The sequence below is a fragment of the Alligator sinensis genome, unplaced genomic scaffold (assembly GCF_000455745.1).
Source record: "Alligator sinensis unplaced genomic scaffold, ASM45574v1 scaffold1065_1, whole genome shotgun sequence".
Classification (NCBI taxonomy): domain Eukaryota; kingdom Metazoa; phylum Chordata; order Crocodylia; family Alligatoridae; genus Alligator; species Alligator sinensis.
Window position 1 is genome coordinate 193,521 of NW_005842812.1, and position 17,803 is coordinate 211,323.

Below are 17,803 nucleotides of genomic sequence, written 5' to 3' on the forward strand. Positions count from 1 at the left end.
GCTGTTCCAGTGCATTTATCCAGGAAATGCTCTTAAAAATGTGTGGGTACCCCCCACCATTATTTTTTTTTTTCTTGTCTGGACCTTCGTTGTGGTCAAAACAACTTTTCTAATTGCCAGCTTTACGAACCTGAAATGGTGAACAGGGTGATTCAGCAGTCTTCTGCCTTTGATGGGGACAGTAGGTTTTGTAGCTCAGAACTTTGCTGGTAGTTTTGGTGCTCAACATACAAGGCACAGAGGATTCGGGGGGTGGGGGTTTGTAGTTGATAAGTATAAATGTGTGGCTTGTTAGCAAAATTATGGGATCAGACACGAAGGGGTGCTGTACGAAGTTGGTAGACAAAGGAAGAAAGTACTGTGTTGGTGGTTTTTAGACTATAACCCAGCTCTCTTTGAGTGTCAATGATCTTTTCTTTAGAAAAGCCACTTTCTGAAAAGGCACAAATTTAATTTAAGTTGTCGTCTCTCTTGCATGTGCATATGGGAACTGTACAGAGCAGAGTAAAAAATCTGCAGTTCCAATGATCCTAAAGGGTTATTTCTTACCCATCAGTCAGGGGAGCGCAGCAGGGTTTCTAGCTTTTCTTGCTGCGTTACTTCCTTATTGAAAGCGATAGGCCAGGGCTCAGGTTATACTGCCAGCTGTGACTCTCTATCCAGGGTAAGCTGCAGAGAGTTAGCCACTGCAAAAGCAGATTAGGAGCTTCCAACTGGATGAGTCAACAGAGACATTTTGGAAGTGTTTCCATCTGTCTCTTGGAAAGCGAAACGCCGTGCACACAGAAGCATTGTATTCACAAGCAGGTTTGAAATGTTTGGTTTTAGAGGCGTGATTTCTCCATGCATGTGGGCAGGCCTCAACTGTCTGAAGCAGCTTAGCATTTATGGGACAAAAATCCTGTCCCCCGGTTCTTCAGACCCAGATGATTGGAGCCAAAATGGGATTTCTGTAAAGGACTCTTTTTTTTTTTTTTTTTTTTTTTTTTTTTTTTTCCCCTTTTTTTTTCCAAGCCTTTTCCAAGCTCCAGGTGAACATATTCGTCAGCAGGCCTATCCTGTTTACGGACATAAAAGCAAACAGACCATTTTCCAGTGCCCTCAAACAGCTGCCCCATTTATGTCGAGCTCCTGGACTGGGCAAATTTAACTTCCTCCCTGTGGGCAGCACTCCAGGAGCCCCAGCAGACAGTTGCAGTGACTTTGCAGATTATCAGTGCCACAGTGAGAGCTTTTTAATTAAAAATGTGAAGAGCTGATAACCTGCAAATGCCAAGTCTCTGCCTGACTTTAGAGGCTGTGTCATACCTGACCATTTCTAAAATGTTTGGAGAACAGCATTCAAGGAAGTGATGTACTCATCTAGAACCAGGGGTGCCAGACCCTTTGAAAGGTGCAGCGAGGTGTGTGGAGGTAAGCAGATAAGGTAAATGGATAAGCTGAGCTCACGCTTGTCCCTGCCTGGATGAGTCCCCACCTCCACTGCCCAGCCCTCATGGGAGGAGGTAAGCACTGTATTATACAAATTCATCTTTGAAACCGGGTGCCACTCAACTCGCAAGAGTTATGGAGGGGGCCTTGAGTCCGGTGAGGGAGGCCTTGAGTCCAAGAAGGAAGGTTGAGAACCACTGATCTGCAGAAACCTGCGTGCAGCTGCCACCCTTTTCCCTGCTTGACAGTGCAGTGAGATCACGACCGTGTCCTTGGGCATTAAAAATAACTTCCTACACCATAGACTGAGGTCCTGAGCCCTGGTTTCTTTGCATGACCAGATGGGAGGTCCAGGACTTTCAGAGAGGGATACGGTTTTATACAGGCTTCTTTGGGGTTTCTTTAGAGTGCAAAAAGCTGGACACATGGCAGAGATCGTTCCTCTTGGCCCGTGAAGAGGAGTATACCGTATTGCATAAGAGCCAAGAATCCTGCAGAAGCCTTTTGCCTTGCCGTCTCTGCAGCTGAAGAGCCCTCGGTTACATGACAGCTTGGCTTGGGGGGGTATTTTATTACCGCTGTTTTGGTAAAGCGTGCATTTTTTAAGGCGGGTCTACCATTTATTCCAGTATTGGTAGAAGTATTGGTACCTTAATTAACAGTGGAGGGGGCGGAACGTGGAACTTCGCACAGGTCAGCTGCCCCATGGTAATTGTTCGGTGTTTCCACTCCCATTTAGCAAGGAGATGCTGAACTGGAGTACCTGCCCCGTGCCCCGCACGGAGCTGAAACAGTCCAGCTCCTTCTTACCGTGAGCTAGGAGTGGACACGTGAAATGGTTCCCCCGGAGCAGCTGGCACACAGGAAATTCTCTTTCTGCCTTTCCCCCTTCTCCCCCCTTATTCACCAACGTTATTGGCCACTCTGTGCCCGTAGTGATCATTCAGGTCTGGCCTTCCCTGCAGTATCCGCCGGAGACTTTTAATGATCCCTGCTACAGGGGAGCGGCGGAAGATGCTTGTTATTACAGCAAATTCAAACTCCTCTTAGCCTGCAGAAAAATTCTTAAATAGCTTTTTATTTGATACTAGCTCAGGTTGTGCGTGGCATCCCTGAGAGAGTAAAAGCAGTTACCACTGACCTGAAAAGCCACAGAGGCTATAAATGTTTCACAGTTTAACTGACGCGTTATTGGGTGGAATTCTGAGCGTTCGCGCGACGCAATTCCCCGAAGTCGGCCGTTTGCTCGGCACGGGGAGGGCGAGGACTTGCCCATTTGTCTGGATCCGGCAGCAGAAACCAAGCCACGTTGCTCCGCACCTGCTTAACCGAAAACGTTAGGCTGCTCTCGCCGGGCCCTTTTGAGCCCTGTGAACAGGCAAACTGTGACGTGAGGCCGATGGGCCATCGCCGTCTGCGTAGGACAGGACCCTGATCTCGAGCGAAGGAATATCTGGATCGAGCGCGTTCATCCCGCCCCGGAGACCAGACAGAGCATGTCATATTTGGAACCTGCTTGAGTCGGATGTAACGTCAAGCAGCATCTTGCATTAGCCAACAAAAATACCATGGTCAAAATTTCCTGGCTACTTCCTGTTGCTGAAGTTGTATTGTCCATCTCGGGGAAGGGATTTCAGTTTCCAGAAGCCTGTTTTGATCAGGTAAGTTTAATTTAAATGGACTTTGTCATAGTCTGGTAGCTTGCCTGGTGGTGGCAATGCTCTTGTGGATTTTCCCTTTTCGCCCAGACATTTTTTTTTGAGGACTGTCTTAACTTCTACGTTGAGTTTTATTGCCCTGGATGGAGTGGCTGGGATTTTGTGATGAGTTAAAAAAAATCCATCAGAGCTTGTTTGCAAATAATTTTGTGATCAGCTAAAAAAAATCCATCAGAGCTTGTTTGCAAATAATTCCCAGGACTCTGGAGATGAAGAGGATTCTCCTTTATTATTGATACTGAGTCATTTTACAGGCTGATATTAGTCTAGGAGCTGGCATTTCCTTCTTTCACAATGGATGCGCTTTCAAGCAGACACAAGTCAGGAAAAGGGATTGTCAAATTACACGGTTCGTTTTAGGTTTTTTATATTCCTCGCAGGGACTCCAGGGATAACGATCTTTTCCGTCTGTTGGTGCCACAAACTCTTTGCAGTCTGAAAATCTACCTGTGTTCTCCTGGCTTGTGGGGGATAGCAGGCGTATGATTTGACTATTCTAGAAATGATGGGAAAGACTGCGTTTGATCCCGTTCATCTCCCATAGCCATGTTGGCTCTGTTGGCTTAATGGGAGAAGAATGCCGCTTTTCTAAGTCAGGCAAGCAACTTTGGCTTGATACCCTTTGGTGCAGGTGTGATGTTTAGATCTGGACTGGGCAGCACCCTTGACACTATCGTAGCCCATTTGGCAGCCAGAAAGGGGGATTACAGGCTCCAACCTCTCTTCCTTCCTGACACCAGTTGTCCCCGAAGAAGCTCCTATTTGTAGTTGCCTTGTAACATGGTAAATGCATTAATAACTTAGTGAGCTCTCGGGGGTGCTCCCTCTGCTGCAATGGCAGATGGGGCATGGCACAAAGAAAATGCAGTGTACTGTATGGAGGGTGTGAGCCTGTTAATTTGTGGGCTAATGAGCTTCCACTTGCCCAGATGTCATTGTTCACTGTTGGCCATATGTCCATGGTCCTTGGGTCAGACGAGAAAGCTTTAAACTTGCAGCGAGGGCTATGCTGGCAGCGGGGGACAACACACTGATGTCCAATGTGCTGCCTTAGCAGCCATGCAGTAGGTGTCATGCCCAGGCACTCGGCCAAACCTCCCATCTTAAGCAGTGCTTGCCAGAGGGGGCTACACAGATCCCTTGAGCACGGCGTTTTGGGCTGGGTTGTATGCTCAGGACAGGCAGTAGCAGGAAGAGGAAGGAGCTGTTTGCCCTCTTCCTACTTTCAGGCAAATAGGAATTTGGCTCTTGTAGGTTGAGGGAGCAGCTACAGTAAACAATTACTGCGTTACCTGCTGAGACGTGCGCAGGCTTAAACTCCGGCCCTGCGCTGTGGCCCGCTCCATTAATGAGGAGCTGGGTGGAGCCCGAAGAGCTTCATGCCTCATGCACGGAGTAAGGTTATATTTCGTTCTTAAAGTTCATCTGCTAACTGGGAGAGCAGCTGAGGTGCTCTCAGGCCATTGCTTTCACTGTTGGAATTGCCATTTCTTTTATATCCCCACACACCCACACAACTGCACGCTGAAACACTGCTGATGGAGACAAGAAGCCTTCTGTCTTTCGCTGGAGAGACTTTTGTTTGGAAGGATCCACCAGTTGCATAAATGCTGCCCTGTTTATCGAAGATTTCCTCTGTATTTTTGCAGCGCTACTGAACAGATCATGGAGTGTTAAAAGCACCAAGCAGTCTGAGAGATGCTTTCAGCGGGTCATGAAACCTGGTCGGGCCTGTTGTGTTGCAGCTGATCACAGTTTCAGGAGTGTGGTTTCAGCTGAGAACCCCTGCTCTGCAACCTGTGTGTAGAGAAAGAAGAGCGAGCCAGGATCCAAATTAGATCCGATTTGAAAATAGGAAACGCTGTGCACTCTGGTCCTCTCTTGGTGTCTGAGCAGGGTTTGTTTGAACCCTGGATTAGCCAGGATAAATGGCACGGTATCTGTGACTCTGCATGTGGTGTGTGCTGGAAGGGATGGCCACTGGAGCTGCCTAAGGAGCACGCCCTAGGGAGACTGTCACATACCTTCAGTGTAGTGGCTGTGGTTATTTTATTTTTAAAAAGCCGTGTTAAGGTGTATACTACCAAGCAGCCTCAAAAGCATGAAACTGAAGGCTTTCCAATGGCTCCATTGTAGTATGTTGCCTCTAGGGAAGCGGGTCAGGGTGCAATATGAATACCAGTACAAGAAAAGTTTAATCTGAGCAGGAGCTGGAATCTCATGAGATGAACCTAGGTGATGTGCTGACTTTTCACTGCATTGCAACCCCATGTGAGAGGGGGGATGACAGCAGAGCCTAGGTCTCCCTGTGCTGCACCTGTGCTCTTTGGCGAGCCCTTTGCAAAGAAGGAACTTGAATGGGAATTGGAGACACTAATGGGAGGAGCTGTGAGACCTTTGGGAAGGTGAAGTGGTTAGGGCAGGGGCAGGCAAAATGTGACCCGCGGGCTGGATGCAGCCCACCAGGCCATTTTATCCAGTCTGCGGGGCCCCTAAAAAATTTAGAAAATATTTATCTGCCCCTAGCTGCCTGTCATGCAGCCCTCGATGGCTTGCCAAAACTCAGTAAGTGGGCCTCCACCCAAAATAATTGCCCACCCTTGGGTTAGGAAGTTCAGTGGCTCTTGGATTTGTGAGGTCTGAATCTAGGGAGGGTCGGCTGGAACGGGAAGAAATGGGGGTAGGATTTAACTGTTCGTAGGTAGCCTTAGTCAGAGGCTGACCTTTCCATCAAGCTCATGTGCTATCACAGAATTTGGAGGCTTCTCGGTATAAATGCTGCATTGGTGTCTGGGAACTGCTGAAGGCAGCGGTATGTCCAGCATGAGCAAAGAGAGCATGAATTAGCAGCGTGGAGTATCAGCTGAACTGAAACCCATCAGCCTAGCTCTTCTAGAGGGCTGCCCCTAAGGTACAGCCCACAAAGCCAGCTGGGGGGCAGCTGTAGGACTGCATTCACAAGGCTTCACTAAAGATGTGGGCAGCTGCTTCCTCTGGCTTGATCCTTGTAGGGCTCCGAACATCGAACTGTGAATCGGCGAATTTCCTCTTGCAAAGTTGCTACAAGAAAGTTCCTGGGGGTGTAACGGCGTCAGGGGCTTGGGGTGAAAACGTTGCCTCTGTGGGGAGTAGTTTGTGTAGAAATAATCCAGAAGAGCTCTGCTAATGCTGTCACCCCGTGGGTTTTGAGAGGGTTATATCCTCTCCTAGACCAAACATGACACAAAGCAGCCCTGAAACACACCCTGTATCCAAACAAAACGGGCTGATGCACTGCCTGGCCATCGTCCCTAGGAAACTTGATGCCAATCCTGTGCCTGGCACTGATGCCAGGTCATGCCAGTCGCAGTCCTTTGTAAGGCCATGCTGGTAAAGCAGCAGGCCTCTGCAGACTGATGTCATCCTAGCTGGGAATCGAACCTTGGGAAGACAAGACAGCCTTTTAATTGCCTCCCTCTGAGTCTTGCAGTAAAATCAAGCCCTTTCCTAGTCAGAAATGAGTCACCTATTTAACCGTCCGTCACTGCAAATTCAGTTTGGGACTGTGTCCAAAGGGTAGGACTCTGGTAGCCAGGGTAAGATGTGGAAGCCCCCTGGAAAAGCTTGTTCCCAGAACTGGACAAGAGAGAGGAAACATAGTCCCCTCCCCATCTGCCTTGTGTAGAGCTACCAAAATGTTTTCAGGATACTCATGGCTGAGGGAAGATGGGAAAGAAGAGCTTCCCCAGAGGTGCTGGTGGCACTTAACAGGAGCCAGTGGGTGGTTCTCAGCGTGCTGTCTTTAAGTCTGTGTTTTTCCAGGTGGGTAAAGATACACTGTCCGTACCAGCGAGGGCCGTGGTGCTGGGGTTCTTGGTGGATCCTGCATTCTCCTAAGATTAGTACGGGAACACAAGCACTACATCGGACTGCTCAGATGCTCTTTAATTAGCGGATCACCCCAACCTGAGCGGCTGCTCAGTTTGCCGGCTTGCTGCTGCCTCCACAATGCTCTTTTTCTTTGTTTGAATTGGCCCAGAGCTGAGGAATGAATCAGAATTTCAGCCACCAGTTCAAGGCTCCGACACAAGGTGTCATTCAGTTAAAGGCGCAGGCAGCTCAGGGGTTTGATCTCTCTCAAGCAAAATAAAACCCTTTTTCCCCCCTTTTTAAGTAAACAGATAATTTTGTACCTGGGACAAGGCAGGGGGCAGCCCCTGATCATCAGCCTGTGCCCAGGCTTTCCGTGGCAGCACTGTTCTTGAAGATGGGGAAGGGGTATCCAAATAAGCTCCTCTTTTAAAATGCTCCCAAAGTTAATGGATGCCAACTGATTGCAAGCATGTGTTCATTGTCGCCTGAGGAAGCTGTATTGTTCCTGATCAGTCAGTCCAGGGGCAGATCATCAGCTAGCTGGGTGTCTGGGGTGTCAGAGCTGCTCTCAGTGGCAGCCAAAATTCTGCATTCCACCACAAAGCAACTGCTCCAGGCGGAGGTTGGGTTATGCCAAACATCTCCTCCCTCATTCACAACACAGCCTTCCCCTGTCTTTGCAGATCCGTCGGGGTTCATCTTTGACGTGCAGTCCAACACCGTGATGGCCCAGGGAGGAACCTTTGAAAACATGAAGGAGAAGGCAAGTGTGGCCATGGGCTTTTCTTTTACTTGTCACTCTCAGCTGAAGAACAGGTGAAAATGCAGCTCTCGGCCACTTGCTGAGAGCTGCGTGGAAATACGCGGTGTGTGGGAACTGACTGCCAGTTTGCATTTGATGGCGCTTCACGCCAGTCAAGCTGCGTTGTCCTGGCTTCTTAAGATCGCGTATCCAAAGAGCTGCCGGAGTTTCTGCATCCACTAGAGAGCAGCTTCTGCAGGTTGCAGCGTGATCTGCCTGGATGGAAGCTGAGCAGTCGCAGGGATGGTAAGAAATGGCTCACACGTGTCCTTTTGCTCCTGTCTTCCAGATCAGTGCTGTGCGTGCGATAGTCCCCAACCGGAGCAACAACGAGATCATCCTTGTGCTGCAGCACTTCGATAACTGTGTGGACAAAACAGTGCAGGCCTTTATGGAAGGTAACTACTTGCAGTCTTGTGCTAATCAAAAGTGGCTCTGGTGAAGATGTCTGTGAGTTTGATTCAGCAGAAGTAAGTAGGGATTTTTCTGTCTGTGCTGCATGGCTTTCAAGAAAGGGCCATAGGTTTTCTCTCTACAGCACTTGTACTTTGGAACAGGGTTTTTTTTCTTGCTTCTCAAACATCCTAGTACCATCTCCTTCTCCAGTTCCTTCCCAGAAGAGCAGACCAAAGGTGGTTCTCTCATTCTTCCCTTGCTTCTCTGACATCAACCCAATAAAAGTCAAGAAAGGGACAGTTATATGGGACCAAAATGCCTGACTCTTTCTGCATACACATGGGACTGTATATGTAGACCATGAAGCCTCTGCTCTGCACCTCTGGGGGAGCTTTTCTGCCTCCTTTGAAACATGGATTCTCGATCGCTCTTGGGAGCAGGCGGCCTGTGGCATGTGATGGGCTCTGACCTTGCAGGGCAGGTGGGAAGTCACTGATGAAAAAAGTTAGCTCAGGTCAGAGGGTCTGCAGCAAACTCCTGAGCTGAGTCCAGGTCCCAGCTGGGTCCAGCATGCCAGTCTGCAGCATGGCTATGCCAAGTAGGGGTTGGCTGTCTGGTGGCAGCCAGCATAGACCGCTGCAAGAAATGGTCGTTCTGAGTCCTGCCCAAAGCAAAAACGAAACCAGTCCTTTCATTACATCAGCTGAGAGAATTGAAACTTAGCTCATGTGGGGAGTGGCAGGAACTACTCCAGGTGGCCTGAATTGTGGAGATTCCAACACGCGGCCAGTGGAGACCAAGTGAGAGCCCAAAACATTTTCTACCGCTGATTGCTGCATTTCCTTTCAGGCAACGCCAGTGAAGTGTTGAAAGAATGGACAGTAACTGGCAAGAAAAAGGTAATGCCTGAAACGCTTGCTAGGGTATTTATCATCCTTCTGGGTTCTTTGTTTTTTCAAAGGTCCAAGGTGTGTTAGACACCAAGCCAAATCGAGAGAAGTGAGGAAGGAAACCAGATAGGCAAACATACGCTGCTGTGGGCAGGCTTGCTTCCTAGGGACAGGCTCCAGTCCACCAAGTGGTCACTGTTGAGAGGGGGTGCTGGATATGGTGGTTTCAAAGATGCTTTAGAAATCCCATCCTCCACGTATGCTGTTTAGTCAGCATAATGTGTCCCGTGCAGCCTTGTTGAATCATCCTGAAAACTTACAGCTGCGGCACAAGCTGTCCTCCCCAGCCCCTTGCCACGATGATGGAAACGCTGATCCTTGCTTAACCCTCCGCTTCCCCAGCACTGCACGGGGGAGCTGCTTGTGCAGAGCTCAGGAGCCTGGGTGCAGCTGTCCTCCGCTGCGCACGAACTCAGAGCCCTGTGCAGAGGGTTGACATGTCGGCGTGCCGTGCTGTGGCACCGAGCACACGGGGATGAGCATTAAAGTGATAGCTGTACTGAAGAGCTCTAATTGGGGCCCAGGAAGGGTATGAAAAGCCAAAGAGTACAGGATCATTTAGGGAGCATGACTGAGGGCTGGTAGTGACTGGAATAGCTTCTGGCAGAGGTTTAGCCTCTGCTGAGCAGGGGGAAGCCGCAGGTTGGGTCTCACCGTCACCCAAGAATTAACCTCTGGGAAGTGGCCAGAAGACGGTTCCAAAAGCTGCTGCCGTTTGCCTGCCCTGAAGTATCAGCTTAATCTGGTAACGGAGGCATTAGTCTCCTTGATGCGCAGTTGGAGAGGATGGTGCATTTGCCCCTCGTTAATGCCAGCAGATTAGTTCTCATTGTCGAATAAATCCATCCTGCGGTTTCTAGGATCAGCCGCCGAGACTGCCTGAAAAGCATTTAATTCAGTGACTCGGGCAGTCAAGCAGGGTCTGGAGCTTTCCTGTCAGGAGCTAAGTTTGCCCTTGCCTCTGTGACACGGGCATTTAATCCCTAGAACAAAAAGAAGAAAACCAAGCCCAAACCTCCAGCTGAATCGAGTCCTGGCCTCCCGGATCCCGGTAAATTGGCATCCACGGAAGAGGAGCAGTCGGCAAGCTCGGAGAAAGGCGGGATTAACGGTTACCACGTCAACGGTTCAGCCAATGACACGGAGTCTGTGGACTCGCTCAGCGAAGGCTTGGATACCCTTTCAATAGATGCACGAGAGTTAGAGGATTGCGAATCCGCTGCACCTCATGGGCCCAATGGAACAGGTTAGTCCTGGCACGGTGCTGCGGCAGGTGGGGCAAGGAAGGGGGTTGCAGAAGCGGTGCGGCGGCTCTGGCCCGTCTCCTCCTGCTGCCTTTCTTTGGGCCAGTTGTGAATCCTGGTTTGTTTCGACAGAAACTCTCGGAATATGTAACGCTCTCTTTGCTTCTTTGTATTATCCTAGGGAGGCTAATGTCCTGCTCGTTAACGTGATGGTGAGGGGGCAGTCGGGGCTGGAGTACTTTCAGTGCTTCCTTTTTCTGCCCCCCTGTTCATTTGTTCCCTTGAACTCCCCTGCTTTTCCACAGCAGCATCTCAGCTCCAGAATGGCCTAGCAGACCTTGAGACCAAGTCCTCCGTCATGCATTCTCCCCAGAACCCTGCGTCTCTCAGGTCACAGCCCGAGCAGAGGAACACCAGCAAGTCTCTGTTCAGGTCCACGACGAGCAACCAGTCTTCTGCTTCCTTGTCTGTAGTAGTGCTGGAAGAGGTTCCTGTTTCTCCTGCAAACAGGAAGCTAGGTAAGGCCTTGAGGACCTGTACATGCTTTAGTTTCTCAGTGGTTTGACACCATAGGGTCTTGTAGTTCACTTTTTGGTTCCTAGTAGATTGAGAAGCTTATAGGACGTTGATTGTGATGTAAACTAGCATCCTTTTTATTCTCTGGCTGGTAATCTGGAGTGCATTTCTCTTCTCTCTGCACAGCTGGAGTTTTGACAGCAGTTTAGATGTAATGCCTGAAGCAGCAAACTCATCTGTGTGATAGGAGCTACGAAGCAGCAGTCAGTTATGCTGCATACATCTAGCCTGCTCTCCAGTGCCCATCCAAAAGCCTTGAGCCTTCTTCCTCAGTCAGAGCTGTCTGAAGAGACAGCGGCTGTAGGAAATGACAACCTCTTTGCTGTTTTTCCTTCTCTGTGTCCTCTCGCTGGCATATGTGCACAAGAAGGACCTCTGAGATCTCAGTTTTAGGCATAGTCATTATCCTTCGCTTACCGAGATGAGAACATCCAGACCCTGACGGGAGGGTGGTTCACCTGCTTGCTGTATCCAGGACCATAATGAGCAGCTGCTAATTTAGCTTGGTAGGGGCTCATTGGTAGGGGGAGGAAGACAGCACAGGCACTGTCTCCGTTGGAGAGACTAACTGCTGCAGGAAGCAGCCAGAGTTTTCTTCTTTTTCTTTCAGCGGAAATGGCTGTTTGCATGGCTTTGATTAATTTTCCAAAAGATTTCTCCTCCCCCAGTAAGCCTTGAAACCTTTCACATACCTGGGCAGTCATTTCACATGATTCAGTGCTTGGATGTGCTATACCTCCAGGTGGACTGCTGTGAGATTCCTCAGCCCGTAGCGAAGGAGCAGACAGTGTATGTGACATACATTTGATTTCTTCTGTGCATGAAAAGCCACCGACATCTCTGCTTTCATGTGTGAGGGGAGATTTTTGCTAAGCCCAAAAAATCTTCCCCAAATGATCTCCTCGACAGTCCATGCCACAGCCAGTGCTTTTCCAGTAGGAAGGGGTAGCCTGGAGGTTAAAGCCAAACAGTGTTAGCCCTGAAATGATTTGGAAATCTCTATTGCCCATGTTAGCCCAGAGATTTTGCAGGCTGAGATCCCCGGCTGTTTGCAGTTTCTCTTGTCTCTTGGTAGGTTCCAATATTGAAAAATCGGTGAAGGATCTCCAGCGCTGCACCGTGTCCCTGGCCCGGTATCGGGTGGTGGTTAAAGAGGAGATGGATGCCTCCATTAAAAAAATGAAGCAGGCCTTTGCTGAGCTGCAGAGTTGGTAAGTCAAGTCATGCGAGGGGAGACCCACCCATTAGGCATTTAAATTGACAAGCTCTGAATAGGGATCTAGGCTTAATGAAAAGTTTGTGGGTTTCTTAGTTGTGTTTCTCCCTTGCCCCGATCATTGCACTTCAGAGTCTGCAAGGTCTGTTATTGTAAGGAGGGAGCACTAATTCGAGGTGCTGGAATCTGCAGCGTTTACGTGAATCTGAGTTCTCTACGTTCGCGTATCCGCTGCCCCGGGCTGTAGCCTATGGAGCGTCCATGTCGGAGCCATTGTACCGCTGTGCCCAGGAAGGCCCCTGGACGCACAGGGCTGCGTTGTGTCCATTGTAACCGTGACTGACACGGACTGTTCTGCCAAGATTTCGTCTCCCTGTCACTGGCTCCCTCTTCAGACACTGATAACCTAAGGAAATTTCCAGACCAAATACGTCACTCTAAGGCTCTAGTGCCATCGACTTGTCATTGTGAGGAAAGCCTTGAGTGGCACATGTTTCTCAAAAGAAAAATACCTGGTCAAGCTCAATAAGTTGAGGTTGAGGTTAAGCACAGTACGTGAGGGCCTGGGGAGCACTGTTAGAAGGCATAAAACGCATGTTAAAAGGTCATCTACAGTCCTAACTAGGCTGGGTCACCCCAGACCCGCCGTGCGTGGTACCATCTCTCAGTTTTCTGAGGACTTCAATGTGACAATCCTCTTAATTCACAGCACCGGACCTGTTAGCTGTCTGAGCTACATATGCTGTTGAGCCATCCCACCCAGTCGTCCCAAATGCGGACAGTGCTGGTGAAGAAACATTTAATTAGAAACTGCACCGTGCTCTACTTGCTGGGAGCAGGTAGCGTTTGACAGGCAATTAAGATCGCTCTCGTGGTAAAGGCTGAGAGGAGATAATTTGGCAGATTCGCAAATCTATGTTAAAACCTGTCTCTCTCCGCCTGGTGACAGCGTCTGGCCTTTGAGCAGGGGGAGCATTGCAGCAATGTGCAGACAGTTGTAACGTGGTTAAAATGCTGCCAGAGTACATGATCACTGTAGCCTCTAGCCTGCAAGTACTTATGCACACGCTTAACTCTGCTGCTGTGAGACGCTGCATTGATTTTAATGGAGCTGCTTGTGATGGCTGAAGTGAGCGTGTGCATACGGGATCACTGACCAGTGGCCATGATCCTGCAGAGGCAAAGCATGGGGCAGCGGAGCCACTTTTCAGGTGTGGAGGGCTCAGGAGCAGCAAAAATGTATGGGGGTCCCTGGATTTGGGTGTCTGGGGGATGCCCAGAGATGTCTGGGGGTCCCCCAGTGTCATGAGTGTTTGACTGTACCTGCTTCTCTGTGCTTCCTGCTGTCTGAGGTGTTGAAAAATATCGTGAGCATGGAATTTCCTCTCTTCAATAGTTTCATTGGATTTTTTCAGTCTGTAGCTAAGATATTTATAACCTTTGTTCACACAAATGTTCTTAATGGATTTAAATTAATATTTATTATTTATGAACCGCTTCTGTCAATGGATTTTGTATACAGGCAGTAGAAGTCATTTTAATTATTGCTGTGACCTGTTTATGGCAGTGGCTTTATTGTCTGCCTTTCTGTATAGACGGAAGCCCTGAAAACCCACTCATTAGAATGGAAAGCCGTGTCTTTTGGCGGAAGTGCCTGTTTCTGTATCATAATTCCTTGCTCTTTGCCTTACGTTATCATCCACAAAACACTGGCGTCCTGTTTGGAAAGGGTAAAGATTCAAGTCCAGTTCGGCAGCCTCGCTCCGATAAGCCTCTACGTGCTCTTGATTGCCAAGTCAGAACCAGCGTGAACCAGGAACTGCAGGTCCGTGAGGCAGGGCCCTTGAATGCATGTCTGGAAGGCAGCCAGTGGGAACCTCCTTCAATAAATGCCAAGTGAACAGCACCCTGCTGGGTGGCTGATAAGCAGTGACGCTGCTGCAGCTGGGTCAATTTAACTCCAGGAGAAAAGATTACTTGCCCTTTCCTGCAAGTGACGCAGCTGGGGAGCAAATCCTCCCTTCCCACTCCATGCTTCGAAGAACAATTGGCATCTTTTAGCTCCTGTTAGCACAGGATCTTGCAGTTAATGCCTTGCACTGACCCCGCTCTCCGGGTGGCTCCCTACAAAAAGAACTGGTTTAAACAGTCTTTTTTTTTTTCCCCAAGGCAGCAAGCTAAAGGGTGGGAACGCTTCGGGCAGTTTGGACTGCGAGGATGTGCGTGTGAGCTTATTGGCATGCAGGCTTTGAGAGAGGCGGCAGTCTCTCCAGTCAAACTTCCTCCACCTTCCAAAAAGAATCCCAAGCAGCTGGTGGTGTTGTAGGAATTGGAGCCACGCTCAGATGTCTGCTGTCAGATTGACTGACTGTTTCCTGAGCATGTGTACACGGTCCCCGCTGTGCGCTTGTTAGCACCAAACGTGAGGCACCCAGCTCTGTTTGTAGCCAGGCTTTGTGAAGCAGTAGCTGTTCTCTGATCTGGGGGCCTAGAAGCTCTCAGCTAAGCCAGTTGCCTGGACCAGCTGGGCCTGAAAAGGGTTTGAGGCATCCTTCCTCTTCAGCTGCAGTTGCTGCACTTGATCATCCTGCCGTTCAGGAGACTTCTCACTCTGCTCTGCCTAAGCGAGATGATGGCTGTGAAGTGGGCTGCACCGCTGGGTTTGAGACCGCGTCCTCACAGACTCTTCTTGTCGCCCTTCCTGTCTTGGAGTAGCAGACATCCTCGTCTCGGCTGCCTTCACAGAGCCGCAGCTGCTGCATCTGCTCCTCCGGGTGGGAGGCGGCGTTGGCAGCTGGGATGCAGAGGTAAACGTGAGGTTGAGGTGTCCCGTGTCGGATCTCTCGGCAGTCACGTGCCTTCGTGCTCTTACCGCAGACCTGCCAGGCGTGCTTTGGTGCTCTCCAATTACAGTCAATCTTGCAGAGGCCGTTGTATCCCAGTGTCAAGAAAAACTGACCCCCAAACCCTCTAGCGCATGCGTGAGCGCCGCAGCTGCCTGCTTCGTTGCGCTAATGGACAGTATCTTACCGGCACCACTGACAGGGCCAGGCTGCAGTGGAAGGCAGCGTGTCTGATGGGCAGATCCGCAATGCATGAGCTCGTCCTTGGCCATCTCCCCTGCAGTTGTGTAGGGCCCAGCTGCAGCTGTCCTTCCCCTCTGAGGTACACCTTCTCCAGGTGCGGACTCCATCTCAGCTGAGAACCTGGACTTTCCTCTCCACCCCGCCATGCAGACTTGTCTTTGAGATGGACAAACATGGATGCATTGCTGAATGGACTGACCCCAGGAGTCCGTCTGCATAGCAGGAAGCTGGGCGGTCTCGCTCAGGTCCACACCAAGTCACTTGTTGCTGCACGAACCTCGAGCAAAGCCACTTGCCCTGTGCTCCTGGTCAGCCGAGCTGTGACATCGGGTGAAAGGTCTCGGCTGAGCCTTGGGGGTGGACTCAAGTGCAAACAAAACCCGGCCTTAATTGGAGCGAGTTGTTGGAGGGCTCTTGGATTCACCTGTCAACCCATAGACACATCCAGGCAGCAAAGCCAGAAGTGGCTGATAGAAGCTGGGCATTAACATTTGTAGGGTGGGGAGTGTGTGTATCCAGACGGGACTTGAGTGGGGTGTAGCGCAGTGCAGGTCCCCTGGAGCGCTCCAAGGGCTCCCTACAAGACCAAGCTACTGCTATACTTGAGGAAAGAGGAGTTGGCATCCCAGTGTACAGCCGATGTGCTCCCCGTGAGGGACAGCACAAGGAGAGAGGTGAGCCCAGTTCTCAGCAGAACTGAAGTCCAGACCTGGAGAAGGTGCGCTTTGGAGGGGAGAGACAGCTCTAGGGTGTGCTGCTCTGTCCCCCGGCAAAGCCTGCGGGAACCGGATTTAGCGCGCTTGAAGACTGGAAGCAGGGCAAGGTGTCACTTTGTGTGTGCACTCTTAGCGCTCCCGTGTCCTCTGTATGTGCATTATGGCCATGTCTAGAGCCCTGCCCTGGACGGGGGCCCCTTGTGCCAGGCTCAGAGGCTGTCCCTGTCTCCTGGATAAATGGAAGCACAAACCCAAAGGCCTGATTGGTGCAGAACTGGTTAAATCCTGCTTCAGTCTTAGCCACGCACCTGTGGAGAGAGCAGGTCAGCAGGCCACGTTTACAGCGGGTGCAGTTGACCTCCCCTCTGTAATCGGGCTTCTTCACAAGCCCGATTAACTCCACGTGGCCCTCTCTAGTCGAGGTGCAGGGACAGGGAGCTCCCTGTCATCTGCTCCTCATGCTCAAGGACTGGCTGTCGCCTGGATTGGCTGGACTGAGCCACACTGGGCTTCGGCTGCTCCAAGAGAGACAACAGACATGCTCTTGAGGCCCAGGAGAGATTGCAGGGAAATGGAGACGCTTCTTGTGGGCCTTTGGTCCCTGCTTGGCTGAAAGTTCCTGGAGCCAAAGAGGAAGGCTGAGGCCTCGCTCCCTGGACTTGGATGTGGGTGGGCAGGTTAAGCAAGAGCAGGGCCTTACCCGTTGACCTCTGAAATGTTGTGCGTGTGAATCCTGAGCTGGGAACCCCATCAGGGACCGAGAAACCAGGGGAAACTTCAGCATTCTGCCTTCGTGAGTGGAGGAATAACCCCCCACCCCACTCCAGCGTCTGATCCATGCCATTGCAGAGAATGAAGTGTGCATCTAAAGTGCGATCAGATCATAGCCAGCTGCTGGCTCCAGGGCCTTGTGGGGATTTTCTAAAGCTTTCCTGCCACGGGAAAGGCCACTCGGGTTCCTTCTCAGCAGTTTCGCGAATGCCTTTTTTTCAAGGTTTGTAGCAGGGTCAGGCCGAGAGCAGAAGGAATTGGCTTTTTTTAGTGTTAATGTTTCATAATGAAGCAGCTGACTTCACCTCGCCTTGTGCATCCACGTGGGGGAGAGCAGGAGCAAAAGCAGCTCAGGAGAGCAAGGCTTTTTACTGCTGCCATCAAAGCCATAAAACCGGGTGGCCCCAGCAAGCCCAGCGGTCATTAGCCCGGTCTGTTATTCAGTAACTGGAGTGTAGCTGCTCCCAGCAGATGAGGGACCGGTGGCTGCAAGACCTCTGGATTCTGCCTTCTGGGACCAGAGCAGATGGCTCAACCTCTACCTTGTTTGTGAGCAGCAGTCCTGCTTGGTGGCTCGGCAGTGTCCAGCCTCACATCACGCTTCTGTGATTGCACTTTACCCAGGGCACCGCGTGCTCCTCTCCAGTCCCGGACGTGGTGACCCTGTGCTTATGACATGTTGTGGCCACTGTGACCACATGCGTAGCTGGCTGCTCAGAAAACCAGCGCAGCGATTTACACTAGGGCCCACATCGCTGGGTTTGGGGAGCGGAAGATTTACACAAAGCCACCCACCTTCCCAAATGGGAGTGCCGGGAGAGCTGGGCGCCCGGGTCGGCTGGCCTGCTGCTGCCATCTGTCGGCCTGTTCCTGGCTGACACTGACACACTGCTGATGGCAGGGCCTGTGTTGGGAGCAGTGTCGTGGCTGCCTGGTTTACTTGTTCCCCATGCCGTTCGCTGACTTACTTTTACTTCTGGTGTATATTGGTCTGCACAAAGATCAGGCTGACTTCCCTGACTGTGTTTTTTCTGTCCTCTTTCCC

General features: G+C 50.6%; 1 protein-coding gene across 4 annotated transcripts in view; it reads left to right on the forward strand.

Moving 5' to 3' along the window:
* The window catches only part of SPATS2 (spermatogenesis associated serine rich 2), a 33,627-nt gene that overhangs the window by 10,918 nt on the left and 4,906 nt on the right, over positions 1-17,803 (forward strand). For 3 of the 4 annotated variants that reach the window (XM_006035196.3, XM_014525483.2, XM_025191364.1), the window contains exons 3-9: positions 7,685-7,764; positions 8,093-8,201; positions 9,049-9,098; positions 10,137-10,395; positions 10,699-10,911; positions 12,045-12,180; positions 13,232-13,235. In XM_006035196.3, coding sequence (XP_006035258.1) covers positions 7,685-7,764; positions 8,093-8,201; positions 9,049-9,098; positions 10,137-10,395; positions 10,699-10,911; positions 12,045-12,180; positions 13,232-13,235 — 851 coding nt within the window. The remainder of the gene's footprint in view (positions 1-7,684; positions 7,765-8,092; positions 8,202-9,048; positions 9,099-10,136; positions 10,396-10,698; positions 10,912-12,044; positions 12,181-13,231; positions 13,236-17,803) is intronic. The other variant, XM_025191365.1, reaches the window with a different exon arrangement.